Source organism: Aphelocoma coerulescens, unplaced genomic scaffold (assembly GCF_041296385.1).
Source record: "Aphelocoma coerulescens isolate FSJ_1873_10779 unplaced genomic scaffold, UR_Acoe_1.0 HiC_scaffold_56, whole genome shotgun sequence".
Taxonomy (NCBI): domain Eukaryota; kingdom Metazoa; phylum Chordata; class Aves; order Passeriformes; family Corvidae; genus Aphelocoma; species Aphelocoma coerulescens.
In genome coordinates this window covers 1,165,034-1,185,847 of record NW_027183905.1, presented here as the reverse complement: position 1 = coordinate 1,185,847, position 20,814 = coordinate 1,165,034, and the positions used below count along the sequence as shown (strand labels likewise).

The 20,814-nt window shown below is 55.4% G+C and overlaps 1 protein-coding gene and 1 pseudogene across 1 annotated transcript; one reads left to right on the top strand and one right to left on the bottom strand.

The window, feature by feature from the left end:
- The window catches only part of LOC138101859 (uncharacterized), a 678,931-nt pseudogene that overhangs the window by 565,944 nt on the left and 92,173 nt on the right, over positions 1–20,814 (top strand).
- Positions 1,407–9,935, bottom strand: LOC138101891 (zinc finger protein 3-like). Its single transcript, XM_068999643.1, has 2 exons — positions 9,788–9,935; positions 1,407–2,937 (listed from the first exon to the last, which is right to left on the bottom strand). The coding sequence occupies exon 2, from the start codon at positions 2,908–2,910 to the stop codon at positions 2,254–2,256; it is 657 nt and encodes a 218-aa protein (XP_068855744.1). The 5' UTR covers positions 2,911–2,937; positions 9,788–9,935; the 3' UTR covers positions 1,407–2,253.

The following is a 20,814-nucleotide window of genomic DNA, read 5'->3' as shown; positions in this document are numbered from 1 at the left end:
CGCAGGGCTGGGATGGACACGCGCGGGGGCACTGGGAGAGACTGGGAGAGACTGGGAGAGACTGGGAGAGACTAGGATGGACTGGGAGAGCTCAGGGGAAGCTGGAAGGACAAGAGGCCCCGGGGATGGGCACCAGGGGGGCTGAGGGGCTCCAGGCTCATCCCCAGGGCAGGGCCCGAGGGGACTCGCTCTGCCCGACGTTCTGCACCTCTGCGGGCCGCGAGCAACGGGGCAACGATGTCGCGGTGGTGCCGGCAGAGCCTGTCCGCCAGAGCCCGTTTGTACCCCAGTCTGGCTGGATGGCTGTTCCAGCACTGCGCCTGTTTCTCCCCACACGGGCTGTCCCCCACAAACAGCCCCACATCGCTGGCGAGTGCAGTTGCTGCTCCCGCTGTCAGATGCTCCTCTGCACCAACCGCACCCGCTCGGTGCCCTTAATGAAGTGACACTCGGACTTCATCATCCCCTGGAACACCCCTGTGTGTGCGGGACACAGCTCAGGGGGTGCCCCCCTGCAGCCCCCAGCACGCCCAGAGCTCCGGGAGCCACCCCGGATCCCCGCTCCGCACCCCCTGTGCCCCACGGCCGCCACGGGACCCTCCTGCCCGTGCTCTGACTTCCTCTTTTCCACCCTTCTCCCTATTTCACATCCCCTCTCCCGCCATTTCCAGCCGCTCCCCAGAGGAGTTTTGGACTCCCATTCCCCCCTTTCCACCCTTTCCACCCCTTTCCCCCACAACCCCCCAATCCCCAGCCCACTCCCGATCAGTTTTAGGGTCCCATCCTCCACTTTTCCCCACTTTCCCACCCCCTCCCACCCGTTTCTCCCCCACTCTTCAGCCCCCTCCTGCTCTTCCTTTGAGGGTCCCCTCCACCTCTCACTCATTTTAAGGGTCCCATCACCCCTTTTTCCCCTTCTCACCCCCCCTTTCCCATCACGTCCCGTCCCCCCCGCTCACCCAAGAGCTCCACGCCCGCAGCCGGGGGGGCTCCCAGCACCACCAGTGCCACCAGTACGGCCCCAGCTGCCACCACTCGCCCCATGGCCAGTGCTGGCCACGATTTTGATTGGCTGAGGGGCTTTAGGGATGCTGCAGCCTCGCGGTGGGGTTTTTTGGAGGGGGAACCTCAAGGTGCGGGGCAGGTGGGAGCTCAGTTGTGCCCAGAAATGTGTCCCCAGGGACGCGGGATCTCAGGGGTGCCCATGGCCTGGGGTGACGCTGGCCCGGTGCCAGGCACCCACCAAAGCCACTCTGTCCCTGCCCCCCGCAGCCGCACAGGGGAGAGAAAATGGAACTGAGGGTTCCCGGGTGGGGATAAGGACCGGGAGAGATCCCTCAGTAAAACCCAGCACGGGCACAACAGGCTCTAATTAGAGATATTCATTAAATTGATGACACCAAAAAAATAAGAGCAGGAGAATGAGAAGGAAAAGAAGACCCCTAAAAACACTCTCCCCCCACCCCTCGCTCCTTCCCAGGGGCTGTGGGGGTATCTCTGCATCCGGCACCTCCATCTTTGGAGCTGCCAGGGATTGGCTCTGCCAGACATGGAGGAAGCTTCCAGATCCTTCTCTCAGAAGACACCTCTGAACCAACCCCGCTACCAAAAACCAGGCTGTGCAAGCCCAATAGAGCCCCAAAACTGGGGACCAGGTATCCAGGAGCTCAGCTGCACTCCAAAATGGGGATGGAGATGTCCAGGGGCTCAGCTTTGCCCAAAAACCCAAGCTGAGCACTTTCTCTGCTCGGCTGAATGCTGCCTGAGGGCTGGGGCTGCAGTAAGGGGGGACACCCTCCTCCAGCAGGGATGTCCCGTAAACGGGGGACCCCCACATGCCCCTCAAAACCCCCAGGGCTGGGCTAGCCCTGCCTGGATGCCAGGAGACACCAAAACCGCTCTGTCCCTGCCCTCTGCTACTGCACAGGGACAGGAAATACAAGGAAAAGCCCAGGAGCTGAGAGAAGGAGCGGGAGAGATCCCGCCCTGAGCACCGGCAGGGGCACAACAGACCCAGCCTGGGCACAGGGAGGGAATTTATTACCAACCAAATCCCAGCAGCACAAGGAGAAGGCAAAGAAATCTCTCCAACACCTTCCCCCCACCCAGCGCGGATCACCCGGAACGGGGGTCACCAGGCCTCTGCCCCACGGGGGTCACTGGGGATCATCCAACGCCGATCCTCCCACGGGGGATGGAGCTGGAGCAGCGCACGAAGCTCTTCCCGCACTCGGGGCACTCGCAGGGCTTCCCTTAGCGGTGCCTCCGTTGGTGTCGGGTCAAGGCAGAGCTGTGTGAGAAGCTCTTCCCACACTGGGGACACTCGTAGGGCCTCTCCCCAGTGTGGATGCGCCGGTGGCTGATGACGTGGGAGTTGCGTTTGAAGCCCTTCCCGCAGTCGGGGCAGCAGAAGGGCCTCTCATCCGTGTGAATGCGCTGATGTCTGAGGAGACTGGAGCTCCTCTGAAACCTCTTTCCACACTCAGAACACTCGTAGGGCCTCTCCCCGGTGTGGATGCGCTGGTGTACCCTCAGGTCAGAGCTGTGCCAGAAGCTCTTCCAACAATCCAAGCACTCATAGGGCCGTTCCCCTGTGTGGATCACCTGGTGCTGGATCAGCTGGGAGCTGTTGATGAAGCCCTTCCCACATTCCCCACACTCATAGGGCCTCTCCCCAGTGTGGATCCTCTGGTGCTGGATCAGGCTGGAGTTCCATCTGAAGCCCATCCCACATTCCAGGCACTTGTGGGGCTTCTCCCCACCCTGAGGCTTCTCCCCCAGCTCTGAGCTCCCCCTGGATCTCCGGCCGCCTTCCTGGCACAGGGGAGCTCTTTCCTTCTTGGATCTCTCTGGGTTGCATTTGCAGCCCCTCCTCGTGCTGCATCTCCGGGGCTTTTCCTCCTCCTCCATCCAGCCACACCTTGGGAATGACAAAACCTGGTTTGGGGGGAAAAACAAGGTGTGAGCGCCTTGGAATTGGGGTTCCTCCTCACCAAGTGCATCACCGGGCATCTTGTGTCGGTAAAAACCTCCAAAACACCAAGATTCAGCACAAAAGTGCCACAAACATCAAGACATAGACCCAAAACTCCCAAAACATCAAGATTCAGACAAAACCTCCTCCAAAATATAAACATTCAGCCCCCACAAAAAAACTAACACACCAACGTGAAGCCCAAGAAACCTCAGAAACACCAAGATTCACCCCCGGGAAAATCGTGGCCTGTGGGGAGCTGTGGGGCCGGGCCGGGGCTGTGGGGCAGCCGGGGCTCAGCACCAGGCACTGCCTGACCCCAACACTCCCCGGGCAGGGCCAGCAGTGGCCCCCGACCCCCAGGAGGCTGCGGGATGTGGAAGGATCAGGATTTTCTCTTACCGATCTTGTTTGGGTGTCATAGGTTAGCAAGCATAGTCCCAGAAGGGATATCCTTGCTAAGGGGTGCTTACAGCTTCCTCTGGGACCTGACAGAACCTATCAGCTGGCCAGGTTGAATATGGACAATTCTTTAAGCCACGTAAAGTTGTGACCGCCTCTGTGATCCACACTTAAGAATAGACAAACTCCCACCCCGGCTCTCTCTCGTTTCCGGCACAGGGACAGGTGGCTGCAGGCCCCGTGCGGGGGCCAGCAGGCCCAACCAGGCCCTGCTTGGGCCAGGCTGGGCCAGGCCACGGCCAGCCTGGAGCCATGGGCCTGTTCCAGCCATGGAACCTCCCCCCACTGCCTTGCTGTGGGCAGCCTGAGCGGCTCGGAACCCCCCCCTCCACTTCGGCCGAGATTCAGCAAAGCGGCACCTCTGTCCGGCAGAGGTCAGTGACCAACAGCGATAAGCCACATTCCAGCTGCAAGGCCAAGGTGAGATTAACCCTTTTATTGCTGTGAAGAGCTGAAAACCTGAGGGAAGAGAGAGAGGAGAGGCTTAAAGCTGAAAGTCTGTTGTGAAGCTATGATATATCAGAGTATCCCGTTGTAATTTCATGAAGATATGGGGGGTGGAGTGTTCAACTCGTAAGCAATAGGCAGATGCTGCCACAGCTGTAATTTCATGAGAAGCTTGGACAGAGAGAGATGAACCAGATGAGGACTTTTGCTCCAAAGGGGAAAGGAGAAAACCTCAGTTCCTAGAGATGCTCCCAGAGATAGTCCTAATGATGAAGATGAGGAAGACCCTTTGCTCCCAGGGAAGGAGAAGGGCCTCTGTTTCCTTGTTTCTGAATGGCTCAACCTTAAAATTGTACCCCAAAAAACTTCAAGAGTGGACCCTCGAAAGCCGTTGCGGGAAAAGCTGCAAGTCGGGGGAAGGGACTCACATTGCGAGCAGAGAGACTCCTCTTCCTAAATGGACTGAACAGTATTTGGAAGTGGGTGGCTGTCTCAGTGTGATACTGTTTTCATAGCACGAACAAAAAGAGACTTCTCTTTCCAAATGGACTGAACAAGGTTATTATGGAAGTGGTAAACAGACTGAACATCTTAAGGGTTGTCTTTACATTGTCAGTGGAAGAAGGGAGAAGGGTGGGGGGAGGAGGAGAGTTCTGAAGGTGGTATAATTTTTGGGGTTTTTTTCCTTCTTTTAGGTCTGTTAATAAACTTCTTTATATTCTTTCAAGTTTGGTGCCTGCTTTGCATTTCTCCTAATTCTTATCTCACAGAAGATAAACAGTAATGAGTATTTTAGACCAAACTACTACATTGGGTCACTGGAGAAACGAATGATTTTGCAGAAAGCTCAGCAGCTGTCAGAGGATGAGCACCCACAGGCACTGAGGGGGCTGCAGGAGAGGCACAAGAAGCCCCTGCAGCACTTGGCCAGAAAGGCTCAGCAGGGGAATGCAAGAAGGGATGAGCAAAAGGCCAAGGTGAAGGCAAAGGCCATGGCAGAGTTTCTACAGCCCCCCAGGGATGAACCGCAGGGCCCAAGGGGGCCCCAGCACCCAGGGGACGGCGGCGGCCACAAGCACCTGGCACAGGCATTGCCCTCCTCGGCACGGCAGAGCCCACCCAAACAGCCCCTGGCAAGGAATCAGGGGTCCATCTGCAGGCCAGAAGGACACTGCAAGCACAGACAGCAGCACCCTCAGCACCAGCAAGTCCACCCCACATGGACATGGATTGTCAGGGCTGGCAGAACTCCCAGCAGACCAGGGACCCACCGCACCAGAGCCCTTGAGAACATTCAGGGCGTGTCTGGATCGAGACGAGGCTGCTCCTGATGGACACAGGGGCCTCTCGATCCACTCGGAATCTGACACCTAAGGGGGGAAATTGGCAAGAAGTTCTTTCATTATTCAGGGAATAAGTGGGAAAGATTGGCAGGTGTGTTTTATTCAATCACTATCAGTAGATGTGGGGGATGGGTTTGAAACACATCAATTTCTGTTTGTTCCTAATTGTGATTGTAATTTACTGGGAACGGATTTGGTGGCTAAATGGGAATGCAAATATTGTCAAAGGAGATACAGAGGCTAATGCTGCTGGACCTTTGTGTCAGATGTCTGCGAAGGCCTCTGCTGAAGGGAACCCAGAAGTGTGGGCAGCCCCACGGAAATAGGGAAAATCAGATATGGAGCCTCTCCAAATTCCTCTGGAGCATCCAGGACAAGTGGTGTCTAAAAGCAATACCCTGTTCCAAGGGAGGCAAGGAAGGGGTTACAGCCTCTTACTGAGTCCCTGCTAAAGGCAGCGCTTCTGGAGCCAGGCATCTCTCCCTACAACTCTCCTCTCCTGCCAGGCAAGAAACCCCATCATGGACACCAGAAGGAAAGCACAATTTTCAAGGCTTCAAAAGCAGATTAACTGAGCCTCCTGCCCTGGCCCTCCCACACAGGGAAAAACCATTTGAATTGCATGTGGATGTTAAACAGGGCCATGCCAAAGGAATTCCTGGGCTCAAATGTTTCACCCAGTGGCCAGAGAGTGGCCTCATTGTCTGCAGAATGGTGCAGCCCCGGCTTTAATGGGAACTGAGGCCTGAAAACTGACAGCAGCAGAATCTCTCGTTGTTCCAGTCTGGCATCAAGGTAAAGCTTTGTTAACCAAAGGAGCCTCTAAATGGATGAGCAGCCGCTGGGTTCTTACAGAATGAAACTTGTTGGATGGAACAGGAGGATTCAGAGTTGAGGACAGGGCAAGGGTTGAACCCAGCCTCCTGTTTGAACGGCCCTGGACACGGGGCTGGCAAGAAACCCATGGCTGCAGTCAAGTGACAGAGCTCCAGAGCCGGCCTAGGAGAGATTGACCAGACATTCCCTGGCCTGAGGGAGAAAAGGTGTTTAGGGATGGGTCTGCAAGGGCAGCAGAAGGGAAAAGAGTGACAAGACACGCTGCTCTTAAGGAAAGGGAATGAGAAAAGCGCAGCTCAGCGCCCGCATGCTCAGCTCAAAGGGCCGAGCTGGGGGTGCCTGGAAGAGCCTGGCACTGAAATGCCCTGAGCAGGAAGGCTTCAATATCTTCTGCTAACAGCATGGCAGCTCACAGCGGGGCAGAAGCATTTCCGACTGCTTCAGCAATCCCTGCATCAGTTCTTAAGGCATGTTTGGAACAAACAATTCCAAGATATGGGATTGTGGAAGCAATAGACTCAGACAGGGGAACTCATTTTACAGGAATGACCCTTCAGGCTGTTCTGGCTGCTTTAGGAACACAGTGGCACCTCCAAACGCCCGGGCACCCCCAGAGTTCGGGTCGGGTGGAAAGAATGAATGGGGAAATAAAGAAACACCTTCTGAAGCTGCTGAGAGAAACCAAGACGCCACGGGTACGGCTGCTGCCATTGGCTTTGGCAAGAAGAAGAGCCAGACCCAGGGCAGATATTCAATTATCTCCCCTGGAACTGATGTTTCCAATTCCCCACCCGGATCATTCCCGACTTAGTGGGGATGGAGATAAGGGATGTCTGTTTCAAGCAGTCTGTGGCCAGAATCCTGTCTCTTGTGAAATCTCTTCCACAGGAAGCTCAGCCGGCACAGACCCTGCCTTGGGACTTTGCTGCCCACAACATCCAACCAGGATATCGGGTCCTGCCTGAGGAGTGCAAAGAAGCACCACTGGTGGCCAAGGGCGTGGCCCATTCCAAGTGTCCCCGAGCACAGAAACAGCCGCCAGCACAGCTGAACACGGGGGGACCCCTCAGCCTCGCCTCAAGCTCTCGGAAGCCCCGCGGATTTGCACTCCCCGGCTGCAGGAGGAGCAGGCCAGGCCGCCACTGCCCCTGCACAGAAGGGGCCGCAGCAGCAGCCAGGGCTCCACAGCGGGGCAAGCCCCGGGGGCTGCCCACAGATCCTCTGCTGAAATTGTCTGGCTGGGCACCTCCTCTGGCATCTCCAGGCACTGGGGGCCAATCCTCGCTGGCACCGGGCGAGCTTCAGAGCTTTCTGTGCCTGCACTCGCCACAGCTGCTGCGGGAGACAGCGGGAGAATTCCACTCTGGCTCTCAGTTACACTCACACTCTGGGCTGGGCGGGATTCGATTGCTGGAAAATATACCAAGTTCAGAAGTGTTTTAAAATTTTATTTCTCTACTCAGGCTTGCTTTGCGTCTGCCTTGGCGAAAGGAATTTTAAAGTGTTTCTTAAGGGATGTTACACCACTCAGCAGAGATGAGCTTAACATCTCAACAGACTGGGAATAGCCCAAAAGATACCCAAAGAGATAACGCCCATCAACAAAACATCAACGCCCATCGGCAAACATCAAGGAACAGCTACCCCAGACACTGCCCCCGGCACAGCTGGAGACCCCTGCTCTGGAAAAGGCTGAGAAGGAAATCAAGGAGTGTGGACCTAATGAACATCAGAGGCCAAGCAATCCGGGGCCAATAGGAAACCAAATACTAAGAACTACCCAACTTGGAACCAATGAACATGAAACCTACGGATTTCGATGGGTTTAGACTGCATCAAGTTGAGGAAAAATTGAGTAAAACTCGTGTGCCATGGGATGATTTTCTCTGCACACCCGGGCTCTGTGTGGATGAAATGATTTCTGTTGCACATCCTGGCCAGAATAAAGTAATGCCTTGATCCTCTCACACTAAAAAGGTCGTTGGAGAGTTTTTGTTCTTCCCGCAGTTTCAGTGACAAGATTACACCATTAGAATGTTTTTTCTTAATAGTCCTACTTTGATATTGTCAGTTGGGTTTGGGCTAAAGGTGTGAGAGTCAATTTTTAGTCCGAGGACAAGTAGCAAAAATCTTTATTGCTTTGAGGCATTTTTGTGTATGTGTGTGCGTGGCTGTTAGTGATGGCAGAATTTTGGAATGGGTGTTTCGATGTTCACCTGTAGGCTGCATTTTGCAAAACTGGAAGAGCATTAAAACTGACCCTTTTCCTCATAAACAGTTAAAAATCATGGAAAAAACAAAAGGGGAAAAAAGCCGCTTTTGGGGGCCACTTGTGAGTCACCTGATGGCTGCCCTGGAAGAGAAGCTTCCTTCCAGGCAGCCAGCAGAGGAGCTTTAGAAATGCAAATTAACTCTGCTGGGGGAAGTGTGCACAATGTCCCAGGCTCTCCTTGCCTGCCAGAGGAATTGGGCTGATTCCCTCTGCCCCTCACCCCAAGCTCTGCCTCCCTGCACAGACGGAATTTGCATCGCTAAAGGCAGAGCCCACACTGAGCATCTCGGACTCTGCAACAGAAATCCCTGAAGCTGCAAAGGAAAACAGCAAACGGAGAATGTTGGGAGAACTTCACTCACAAAAGCGGGGGGGAATCATCCCTCTCCCCACTCCAACATCTGCTGACACTGTCTGGGTTATACAGGGTGCGTTTGACCACTGGGCTGCTTTTGCTGCCACAAGGTCAGCGAAATCGCTTGGGAATCCAAGGATGTGATGATTTAATCAGAGAAAAGAGGTCAATTGATGCATCCCTGGCATTTCTGGGAGCGCCCAAAAATGGGGAAAAGATGAATGGCCACCAGAACAAATCCTACAACACCATGGAGCAGCCCCTGGGAACCCGAACAAATTCATACCAGGTGCCAGAGAACCCAGTGATCATTTCAATGCATCATTAGATTACAAGCTGTCCTCCAAATCATAACCAAGCACACAGCTCCAGCTCCTGACCTTCTCACCCACCAATCCACTCCCATGAGCAACGCCACATTTCACCCTGGGATGGCATCAGATTCTCTTTCAGCAGAAGGACCAGGAGGTTGTGAAAAATTAAAGGACTCAAAGTGCTCTTGGCAAAGAGATGGCCAAGGAAAAGTGGGGAAACAGAGAACAAAGGAAATAAAACTTCACAGAGCCATGAATATCGGATGTAATACAAAGTGGGGTGCACATTAAGGGGCACATGCAGCAGGCGGATCGGGAAGTCTGTACCTTCCAAGGACCTCAGCCACTGGGGAAAGGGACACGGAGATGCGGCCGCGGAAATCGGGAGAAAAAGGAGGCTGCGTCCTCCAACACTTGGACAGAGCCCACGGGAAATGCCCCGTGGCCTCTCCCTTGCTCCAGGAATAAAGTTCCTTTTACAGGACTCCTCCGGCTCCTCTGGGCACACAAACCTCTGGCCACGGGAACTTTCCCGCACACTCCCGCCGACGGGGCAGCCACCTCTGTCCTACCCACAGCAGCCGGGACGAGCCAGCGCTGCTCCGGCACCGGCTCCTGCCGAGGCAGCAGCGGCAAGGAGAGCGCGGGCAGCCGCTCCCGCAGCGCCCTCACGCCAGGGCGAACACGGCGCCCACACGGCACAACGAACCCGCCCCAGCCCCCTGCCGCCCCCTCCGCCCGCAGCCAGCGCCGAGCCCCGCCAGAACCGAGCGCGGCTCCCACCTGCGCTGGGGCCGCCTCCGAGCTCCGCCGCCGCCTCACCGGGCTCCGGCCGCCGCCGCCGCTCCCGGGCCCGCACAGACGCTCCGCCAATGGCGCCTCTGCTGCGCCACGGCCGCCCTGCCGGCGGCTCCGGGCCCGGGCTGCTCCCCGCTCCGACCAATCAGCGCGCCAGAACCACGACTGACGGCAGCACCGCCCAATCGCAGCGAGGGGCGGGCTCTGCACACGGCCCAGCCTCGCCCCGCGCTCCCAGCGCCCCCCGGGCTGCGTGAGGGGAAAGCCGCAGCTGAGGAACAGCCCTGGAACGGGCCCGGCCCGAGCCGCCATTCAGCTGGGAAGGGAAACAAAGCTCTCCGCTGCTCCCGGCCCGACTTGCCCAGCCCTGCGTGTGGGGTGCCTCCGGCTCCTTGGGAAGCCCTGCAGCCTCCCGACTCCCGCCCCTAATTCGGAGCATCAGTGCATGGCTTTGATTTCGTTGTTCAGGCTTGGCTATGGGCTGTCCTTGTCTGCTGCATTTTCTGGGTTCGTCTTGGATGCTTTGAGCAACAGGCTGTGCCCCGGGAGGATCCTTTGTGCTCCTTTGTGACAGAGGAGAACCTTCCAGGCGGTTCTTGCGGGAGCTGCTGCTGTGATGTCACGGGAACGCTGCCGCGTCCTCGCCGTGTTCCCGTTGCTGTGGGCACGGAGCCCTCAGTGTCCAGAGCGGCTCTGGGCGCCCGCTGGTTGCCGGAGGATCCTCCTGCCCGAGGCATTCTCAGCAGCCAGCCCAGCCCCTGCCGGGTGTCCTTCTGTGCTTGCAGGGGTACAGTCTGCCACGTGTGCAGCACGGCCAAAATGATCCAGCAAGCGGTTGCTGCAGTTTGCACTCTGTACTCTGTGGCTTATTCGGGGTATTTTTTAGCCCACTTGGCACGTAAGTCGAGGTTTTCCCTGGCTGCAGCGTCGGTGCCTTCGGGCTTGCTGTGTGCTTTCTGTTCTCCCACTGCAACTGAGCTGCCTTTGTAACCAAATTGCCATTAAGACACCGCTGGTTTGGGAGAGCTCCTGCCAGCAGCTGCAGCTGAAAAAGGGGGTGTCTGCAGCCAGCGGGGCGTGCACAGCATTTGCAATGGAGCCGGGGGGGTTCTGTTCCCTCAAGCGCAGAGTCTGTGCCAGCGGAGCCTGGAACTCCCTGCGTTGGCTGCTGCAGCCAAGAGCTGACACAGCCCAGGATTCTGTGCTGTTCTCTTGCTTGCTGTGCGAAGGGACTGTGGCTCCTGGAGGGATGTTGTGGAAGCAAAATGCTCTCTCGGGGTTGCCTTGCTCCGTGGGAGTTCCCACCACGGGCAGGTTTTTCCTAACAGCATCTGGTTCGTGTTGCCTGTCCCGTTGCAGGGCACCTCACGCGTGGATCCCGAGCAGCTCCTCCTTCGGTGAGTGGGAAAGGAACCTTTGGTGGTCGGAATTGTGCAGAGAGTTGTGAGCTTGGCGTGTGGCAGTTGAGCGCCAGCCTGGGAGGCTGAAGGAAAGTTCCTGCCAGTGTCTTTGCAGCAGCAGCAGCAGCAGCAAAGGGATCCCTGGCACTTTTCTCCTTCTCTGCTGAAGAGCTTTTGAAGAGCTGCAGGTCTGGTTTTGCAGGCAGAAGATTGCTTGCTGGCTTTAGCCACGGTGGAATATGGAATGCCCAGCAATAAGTGGCAATGTCGACTTTAGCCCATTCCTAGTTTGAACATCTCCAAATCCCATTTCTGCTTAGTGCAGCTGGATGTGTAGCTGAGGATAAATAAGGCAATAACTGAGATAGAACTTCCTGTCCCTCACGCTACCATCTCTCCACAGGGCACAAAAGCAGCATCAGCTCTTCCTCTGGCTCCCTCTGCTTCCAAAGAGGAGCCCAAAGAGGAGGAAGACAGCAGTGAACTTCCCCCTGTTCTGGGGGATGATGGTGAACTTCCCTCTGTCCTGGGAGATGAGGGCAAACATCCCACGGTTTGGGAATACAACAGTGAAGCTCCTGTGGTGTGGGGCGAGGATGGTGGACATCACCCGGTGTGGGACGAGGACAGCGAGGCTCCAGTGCCATGGGACAAGGACGACGGAAATCTCCCAGCGTGGGACGAGGACAGAGGACATCCTGTGATTTGGGAAGAGGAGGCTGCAATTCTCCCGGCATGGGAAGAGGACAGGAAACGTCCCGTGGCTTGGAAAGAAGACCAGGAACCTGCTGAATTTTGGGAAGAGGATGGGGAACCTCCCTCTGCTTGGGAAGAGGACACTGAACCTCCCTCTGCTGCGGGATCCTGGGCTGAACGTTCTGACAGCAGCACAGCCCTGCAGCCAGAGGGCAGAGAGGAGTGGTGCCTGATGCAGCTGAGTACGTCTGCTGTGCTGCTGTGTGCCAGAGCAGGGTGCTGCGTGTGTGTCTCAGCATCAGCTGCACCCAGGCTTGCTGTGCAGCTGAATGTCACAGAGTCATTTATTGTCCTTGCCCAGCTGAGAGCAAGGGGCTCCCGGCCCCAGGGAGTGGGGCTGCATTTTGGCCCTGCTGCAAGGCGGGGTCTCCATCTGGGAGGGAGCGTCTTCCATGTGGTTTCTTTCAGGGAGCACCGTGAGCGTGGGGGAGCCTGCCGAGAAATACCTGGAACTGGAGCAGGTTGGCCAAGGGTAAGTGCCCGGCAGTTACTTCTGCACAAGCAGGGGCCAGGTATTTGCTGGTGCAGGATCAAGTGAGAAGCCAGGCAAGCTGCAAACAGCTTCAGACACTGGGCCACGATCCTGCTGTCTCTCAGTCCTGATCAGAATTGGTAACTGTGGTCAGAAGGCACTGTCAGAGGCCCCTGAGGCTGGCAGTGTCCTGCCTGCAGCAAGGAGCAGGACCTGGAAGAGCTTCTGTCCCTGGAATGTGATTGCCTGAAAGAGCAGCTCACCATCTGGTGACTGTCAGAAAACAGCTCTCAAGAAGATTTCTTTCAAATATTTTGCTTCCAAAAATATCCACTGGTCAGGATTATCAACATAACGGTTTAGAAACAGAAACCAGAGATGAACTAATAAGTGCTCTTTTCAGCACAGGTAGTAAGCCCTGTACATTCAGTAACAGACACAGAGCTGCTGCACTGGGGGGGAAAATGCATCAGCTGCCTGATGGCAGGGCCCTTGTGGATCCTGCAGCTCGTAGACAGGAAATGGAAAAGGATGAAATACATTCTTTTCCAGTTCTTTAGACACCTGCTCCCACCCTAGGTTTTGGACTAAAGTAATTCAGCGTGGACATTTGGGATTTGCTCCAGCCCTTTTCCTTCGTGTTGGGCCTCAGTTTTCTCTCGCACACCTTGTGTGGCACAGGGCTGGTGGCTGCTGCGCTGCTGTTTGAAGGGTCGATGCACCCAGGTGTTTTGTAAACGCTGCAGGCAGCAGAGATCTCCTGTCTGGGCTGGCTTTCACTCCCAGGGCCTAAAGCGCTGCTTCTTTCTTCTCTGCTGTTCTGTCTCCAGGGCTTTCGGAACCGTTTATAAAGGACTCGACAGGGCCACTGGAGGAGAGGTCAGTGTCACCACGCCCAGCACGTCGGGCAGCTCTCGCGGGCTTTCCCCTCTGCTGGGAGCTGTGGCTGCAGCTTTGGGGGGCCAGCAGAGCTTTCCTACACAGGCTGTTCCTCTGAAGGCACAGCAGTGTCAGCCTGCAGAGCACGGCTGGGACAGACTTGAGCCTTCTGAAGTGCCCAAAGGAATGCAAGGAGGGCAGCGGTGTCTGTCAGAGCAGGACACGCTGGCTTGGTCTTCATATCTGAAAACATCAGTGCATCAGCTGGTGGAGGCTGAGGCCTAATTTATCTTCATCCCAGCCTCAGACAGGAACACTGTTTAGCAGTTTTTCCATCCTGCGTTTCATCTTCAAAGGATACCTCAAGACCTAATGAAGGAGCGATCCTTCTTGGGATCAGTTTGGGGTTTTATTCCTACTGCAGCTGTTCCCAGAGAGAGGGAGAGGAATGAGAAGATGGATGTGCAGAGCAAAGCTCTCTCCTAAACCCTGCAGCTGTGTTTGGGTCTGGTGTCAGTGACAGCCTGTGACAGGGATCATCTGAGCAATGTTTGTGCGTGTTTGCTCTGTTGTGCAATCCCAAACAGAGCAGTTGTGTTTGAAATCATGACCAAATCCCACAGAATTGCTAAAGGGTTCCCGGCTGTTTTGCTCTGTTTTCACAGAAGCAGAATTACTTCCTGCTTGCAAAATGTGTTTGAATGATAATGAGAGTGGTGGTAAACTAAGGCGGTTTGAGAAGACAGCAGGTGCAGAGAATGCTGTGAGAGCTTTGAGGCTGAGAGCTGAGGGCCCATTTCTGCAGAGCTTCCAAGGCCAAATGTCTCTGGCCCTGTGTCCTGTAAGCGGCCCCGCAGCGAGCAGAGAAATGGGCTGTGGGAATGTCACTTGCTGAGCCCGGGTGTCCCATCCCAAGGCAGTTTGGCACAGCCCAGCTCCGTCGCTCCACAAAGACTCGCTCCGTGTTTGCTGCAGCCTCCTGCCCCAGACTCCTGCAGTTCAAGGGCTGCAATGTCCTTTCAGGTGGCCATAAAGAAAATGAGTCTCAGAGGGCAGAACGGGGAAAGAGCTGTGAATGAGATCCTGGTCCTGAAGGACAAGAAGAACCCCAACATTGTCAGCTCTTTGGACAGGTGAGTGCTTCAGCTCTTATCCCGTGCACGGGCCCTGCGTTAATCTCTCCTGGCATCCGCAGTCTGGAGCCTGTTTTGAAAAAGCCTCACCCGGCTGTAGCTTCCCAAAACAACAGCCTGTCAGTTCACTCCCTCCGTGTGCTTTTGTTGCTTTGCTCTGGTTTTTCCTTCAAGCTGACCCAGTTTTCTGGGTCTTATGACAAGTGCTGATAAACCCTGTCAGAAATTATTTCCCTTGGCTTCTCCTTCCCAACTCTTTTCCATTGCTGCAGATGCCAGGAAGACCAGGTTCTTGTTTCCAGAAATGCCTCATGTGCCCATTTTGCAATGGCCTTGCCTGTTTCTGAAGGGACTTGCTGCAAGGTTTTCCAAACACTTGACCACTTTGTCCTAAGTGCTGCACGGCCTCCTGCCCTGGATAACTCTGGAAGTTGTGTTGCCTTGTTCTGGAGGGAACGGTGGAACTGCTGAGTTCAGATGCTGAACCAGCTGGGGGCAAGTGTTGTGGTTCCACATTGATCTGGGCTGTTGCTAAACTGCATTTTTCACCTGCTTGCCATCTAAGGCCTCTCCTTTCCCACAGGCGTCTCCTTCTCCTTTAGACTGTGCAGATCCCAAGGACTGTGCAGCCCGGCAAGAATGTCTCTGCATCGGATTCTGTCCTCATTTACAAGTGACCTGGAAACAAAATTCCACTCGAGGCTTTTCCATCAGGGAATTGAGCAGTGCATGTTCATCTCCATGCCATTGTTTGCCTCTTCCAGCTTCCTTGTTGATGAAGATCTCTGGCTGGTGATGGAATACATGGATGGAGGAACTTTGCAGGATGTTGTCAGACAGACACGCATGGCTGAAGGAGAGATGGCAGCTGTCAGTCGGGAGGTGAGGGATCCTGCTCGTGCTTCCCATGGCTTGGACACAATGCTCCTTCCAAGCAGGGCCTGAGAACAGGAGTGGCTCCATGCTCAGAGCTTTGTTTCTGTGTTGTTTTTATGAGCTGCAGAAGAAAGAGCCTCTGAAGTGAACGGCCTGCCAGTGTCACTGCACTTCCACTCTGTTCTTGTCCTCTTTCCTGCTGTTGTGGGACTCTCTGTCTTTTTTGATTTGATTTGCTGTTCTCAGCTTTGCCTTGAACCATTTGCCCGGAGCTTGTCTGCACTGCACTCCTGGCCTGGCACAGCAAAGCTGCTGCTGGCAGAATTCTAAACTGTCCTTTCTTGTGGGATTGTGTATTCCGGCCATGGATTTCCACCCTCGTGTTTCTTGCTCTCTCTCAGTGTCTGCAGGGCCTGGATTTCCTCCACTCAAACCGGGTGATCCACAGAGATCTGAAGAGCTCCAACATCCTTCTGGCAACGGACGGCTCTGTCAAGCTGGGTGGGTGTTCCTGGTCAGGCACGGCGCTCCCGGGCTGTGGGTGTGGGGCTGCTTCCCAGTGACGGCCAGAGCCCCACAAGTGCTGCTGGTGGCGGTGCCCGGCCCCTGCTGCCAGCTGAGAGCGGCTGCCCCATGCAGAGAGCTCAGGAGAGGAGCAGGGTGTCAGCAGTGGCTTTGCTCTGGGTGTGGCCCTTGCAGAGGGGCGGGAGTTGGAATCTGAAGCTTCAAGGGAATCACTAAAAGCCACTGCATGAAAGCTGAGGGTTCCTTTAAGGGTCCACTTCCATCTTGCCTTGGCTACAGCCCTGCGGACTTTTCCAGCTGGATTCAGCAGTGCATTCTCAGACTGAGAGTGGGCAATCTTTGTGCTTGGTTTCCTCATTCCAGCTGCCTTTGACAGTGTTTGTTTCTGTCCTCAGCTGATTTTGGCCTCTGCGCTCAGCTCAGCCCTGAGCAGGAGCAGTGCAGCTCCATGGTGGGCACTGCTCACTGGATGGCCCCAGAGGTTGTGACCAGTTCTCCTTATGGCCCCAAGGTGGACATCTGGTCCTTGGGCATTGTGACCATCGAGATGGTGGAAGGAGAACCTCCTTACTTCAAGCACACGGCGGCCATGGTAAGAGGCAAATTTCCCAGAGTTTGCAGAGGCCTGTGAGCACAGAGGGACCCCGCCCTGGGAGGAGCAGCCGGAGGGCTCTGCCCATCAGGAAGGGAATTCCCAGAGGATTCGAGCCTGAGCACAGATGAATATTCTGCAGTCTCCAGAATTTGCTTTGGGTTTTAAGTTGTTGCAGCTCTTCTGTCTGTGAGGATGACCTGAAAACATGAAGCCAGAGCATCAGCTCTAATCTTATCTTGCAGAAAACCCCAGACCAACCCCAAAACCCACACCTAAACTCAACAAGTTTTCTGAAGGAGTTTCTGAAAGAGGTTCTGCGAGATGAACTCCCCCTGACTCTTCTCACTGGGAAACTTGTCCAAAACATGAAGATGATTGTTTAACATCCCCATAGTCTAACATATTTCTTTCCTCGCCCAAGCTACTTTCTCCATGTCATCAAGGCTGAGCTTTCAGCAACCCAAACCTCGGGTTCCTTCCCTGGCAGTTTCTGGGATGGAACATCTTGAATGCATTTACTTGAGTGTCAGTGGCACTGCAGGGATGCATTTGATGTAAGAATCCTTGGAAATACCACAGGCAGACCACAGTGACTCTTGCAAATGGCCTGTAAAGCTGGTGTCCGTATTTGGAGAAGCAAAATGGGTTATTTCTGATGGAGGTTCCAACTAACAAAGTCAGCCAATGACATTGGCTCTCAAGGCAAGATCATGTGGATGTTGGAATGGCTGTGGCTGCAGAAGCGTTTGGCTTTTTTGGTTGGCATAGAAGAATGAGCTCTGAGCAGCATCTCTGCCAGGGTGGAAACTGTCCCTGGAGACTGGGGCTGAGGAACCGGGGTCGCTGTGAGCACTCGTGGGTGTGAAGGAAGCTGGCAGAGCTTTTTCAGAAGTGTTTGCTTTTCGCGCAGGCTCGCTGTCTGATCCGGCAGAACGGGACCCCGCAGCTGCAGGAGCCCAGGCGCCTGTCGGCTCTGCTGCGGGACTTCCTGGAGTGCAGCCTGGAGCCGGACGAGGAGCGGCGCTGGTCTGCCCAGGAGCTGCTGCAGGTGGATGCGAAGCGGCTGCAGGGGAAAGAGCAGCGCGAGGGAGGGGTTTTCTCATGGGGCCCCGTCCAATAGTCTCCAGTCTCGCTGCTTTTCACATGCAAAGCCAGCAGAATCCTTGCCTGGTTTGGCTTGGCAGGGTCCTTTGCAGGTCATGTGGACCAGGTGCCCCACAAGGAGCAGGGACATCTTCAAGCAGATCAGGCGGCTCAGAGCCCTGCCTGACCTGAGCCTGGATGTTTCCCGGGAGGAGGCACCTCCCACATCTCTGGGCACCCTCTGCCAGTGTTTCCCCACTCTTCTGATAAAAAAATTCTGCCTCAGATCTAATCTGAGCCTGCTTCCCTCTCCTGAGTTTCAAACCATTCCCCTTTGTCCTGATGCAACAGAGCCTGTGAGGAACTTGACTTGGGAAAGTAACAGTTGATTTCTTTCTTTTTCATCCTTTGGGCAGCACCCATTTTTATCATCAGCCAAGCCTCTCTCCAGCCTGAGCCCTCTGATCGCTGCAGCAAAGCAATTGAAGGAGCAGCGGAGGATGTGAAGCACCTGGGGACAGCTTTTTGTTATAGTAGTTAGGACAAGTGGATAGTTATGGTAGTTAGCACTGCTAGTTAGTTATGGTGGTTAGGACAGCCTGGTAGTTATGGCAGTTTATTGAATAAAAGCTCTGTTAAACCTCAAGTCCCTTGACGTGTCCCTTCCTTGTCCCCCCGTGACTCAGCTGCCCAGAGCAATGCGAGGGGAGAGCGGGCCCAGCCTTGCCCAGAGCTGAGCCCCAGCAGAGCCCCGGCAGAGCCCAGAGCAGCCTCAGCATCGGCAGAGTCAGCCTGGAAGGAGGCGCCTGGAGCCTTCTCGACTGCAGCCGACTCTTGTTTACAAACCGCGTGGGGTGGGAATTGCCACTGGTTCTGCAAGAGGGCAGAGGGGGCCCGGGGAAGGCCCAAATGCGAGGGACAAAACCCGCCCAGTGCTGGAGAAAAACCACGCCTTTTTCCCCTCCCACGTCAGCCAAAATATTGAATCCTAACCCAAGTCAAACGGGGCAGGGGAGGAGCCCAGGCCCTTCCGTCCCTGCAAACCAAAGCTTCCCTTGCACAGCTCTGAGCCCCGGCGCCAGCGGCCCCGCGGGCATTGGTTTCTGTCGGGCTCGCTGCCGCCAGCCCAGGGCCAGCCCGGGACAGGGCGGGCGCTGGAGGCTGCGGGCGGGGAGATGCGATCCCGGGACACACATTCGGTGGCACCTGCGAGCGCAAGCAGGGGAGGGGCTCCAGCAGTGACGGGGGAAAGGAATAAGGTGAATGTGACTTAAACAAGCCAAGCCCGTGAATCTGCTTTAGATAGGGCCAGGGAGCTGTAGGTAGGAAGGAGTGAAAGAAACTATCACTTCCAGAAAATGTTACTGATTGCCATGAACTGCAGCTCAGCCAAGGCCGTGTGAAATTCCTGAACTTAGAGAAGAAGAACAAAGACTCAATGGACTTATTAATATTGCTTTGTTCTACTAAAACAAACAAAACAGGTGTGTGCATATTGGAGGGCAGATCGGGAAGTCTGAACCTTCCAAGGAACAGTCCCGGGGACAGAGCAGCCACCTCTGTCCTACCCACAGCAGCCGGGACGAGCCAGCGCTGCTCCGGCACCGGCTCCTGCCGAGGCATCAGCGGCAAGGAGAGCGCGGGCAGCCGCTCCCGCAGCGCCCTCACGCCAGGGCGAACACGGCGCCCACACGGCACAACGAACCCGCCCCAGCCCCCTGCCGCCCCCTCCGCCCGCAGCCAGCGCCGAGCCCCGCCAGAACCGAGCGCGGCTCCCACCTGCGCTGGGGCCACCTCCGAGCTTAGCCGCTGCCTCAGTGGTGGTTCCCAGTCACCCCCAGTATGATCCCGGTCACTCCCAGCATCATCCGGTCGCTTGCCGTCACTCCCACTGTGTTTTCAGTATGGTCCCAGTCACTCCCAATAAGATCCCAGTTGCCCGCAGCATGGTCCCAGTGGCTCCCAGTCACACCCAGGATGGTTGCTTTCACTCTCAGTAAGAGTCCAGTGTGGCTTCAGTCATTTCCAGTATGAACCCAGTCACTCCCTGTATGATTGTATTTGCCCCCACTGTGGTCCCAGTTGCTCCCAGTGTCTTGGTTTGAAAGACAGGTGTCTGCTAAGGAAGGCAGGAGTCTCTCCTGAAATGGAAGAAAAAAAATTGCAATCCCCTTCCCTCTGAATTATTATAATTTTGAAATTACGGAGCTTTATAGGTAAAGGTATGAGGAACAGGAATAACAGTTCTTTACTATTATGTATTTTTATGTGTATAACCAGTCAAACAAACAGCAATAACTATGGCAGTAACCGCAAACAATCACAAACCCAGTCCCAGCCTTCTCGGCTGTCAGGCCGTTTCCCTTTGGGTGCAGTTCCGCTCGCAGCCAGCTGGGGCGCTGGCAGCTGCCAGTGAGCAGGGCAGGTGCGATGGTTCCCCCGCGGCTGCAGGGGGCGCTCCGGAGCGAGCTCGGGGAGCACGCGGCACTGGCGGCCTGGGATCCCGGGAAGGGATGGAACGAAGATTTCAAAAACTCCCTGGGCAGCCAATCCCGGTGTCCAGCTGGACCCTCGGGAACAGCAGGCTGGAACAGCAGGGATGAGCACAAATCCCAAGTGTCAGACGAGATGTATCGAACTCTGGAGCTGTGGTGGGAGCCCCTGGGGTCTGGGCAGGCAGGGAGAGCGGGGCTACAGAGTAGCGAAGGCTCGAAGCAACAGCAGGGGCAGGCAGGCACAGCCTGGCTCCCAGCAGGGCAGGGAAGGTGGGCTTGGGATCCCAGGGTCTCTCCGGTAGAAGGAAAGCAGCCGAAGAAGACGCCTCTTTCTCTCTATGTCCAAACGCCGGGAACTGACTGCCCACAAACTTAGGTGGAAGAGATGCACCCCTGCCGCTATGACCAGGTCCTTTGTTTTCCTTAAGCCCCCAGTAATTTGTCCCCCTGGCAACATCTATGGGGAAAATTCCTTTAAGAGAAAAAGAAAGTAGGAGGAGAACTCCTAAAACCCCAACATTGGCCACCCCAAATTTTTCCATACTAACATGTTACATGAAACTGAACCCTTTTAACCATACACATACATGCGTCACCCGAATTATATACGTATATACATGCTGATACTGATTCAAGTTCAGAGCCATGGGTAGTTCACCCTTAAACAAGGTCCCCTTGAGGTATGCATCGGGTCTCTCCATCCTTTTGCATCACCCACCAGGTGCAACCTGGTTCCTGAGAGAAGACAACCCCACAGATGGGTTTGTCTTTGCTCGAGGCAGAACTAACCCGAACAGG

What these genes read in the sequence shown, in the direction of transcription:
- LOC138101891 (XM_068999643.1), bottom strand. Translation starts at nt 2,910, where the DNA reads ATGGAGGAGGAGGAAAAGCCCCGGAGATGCAGCACGAGGAGGGGCTGC.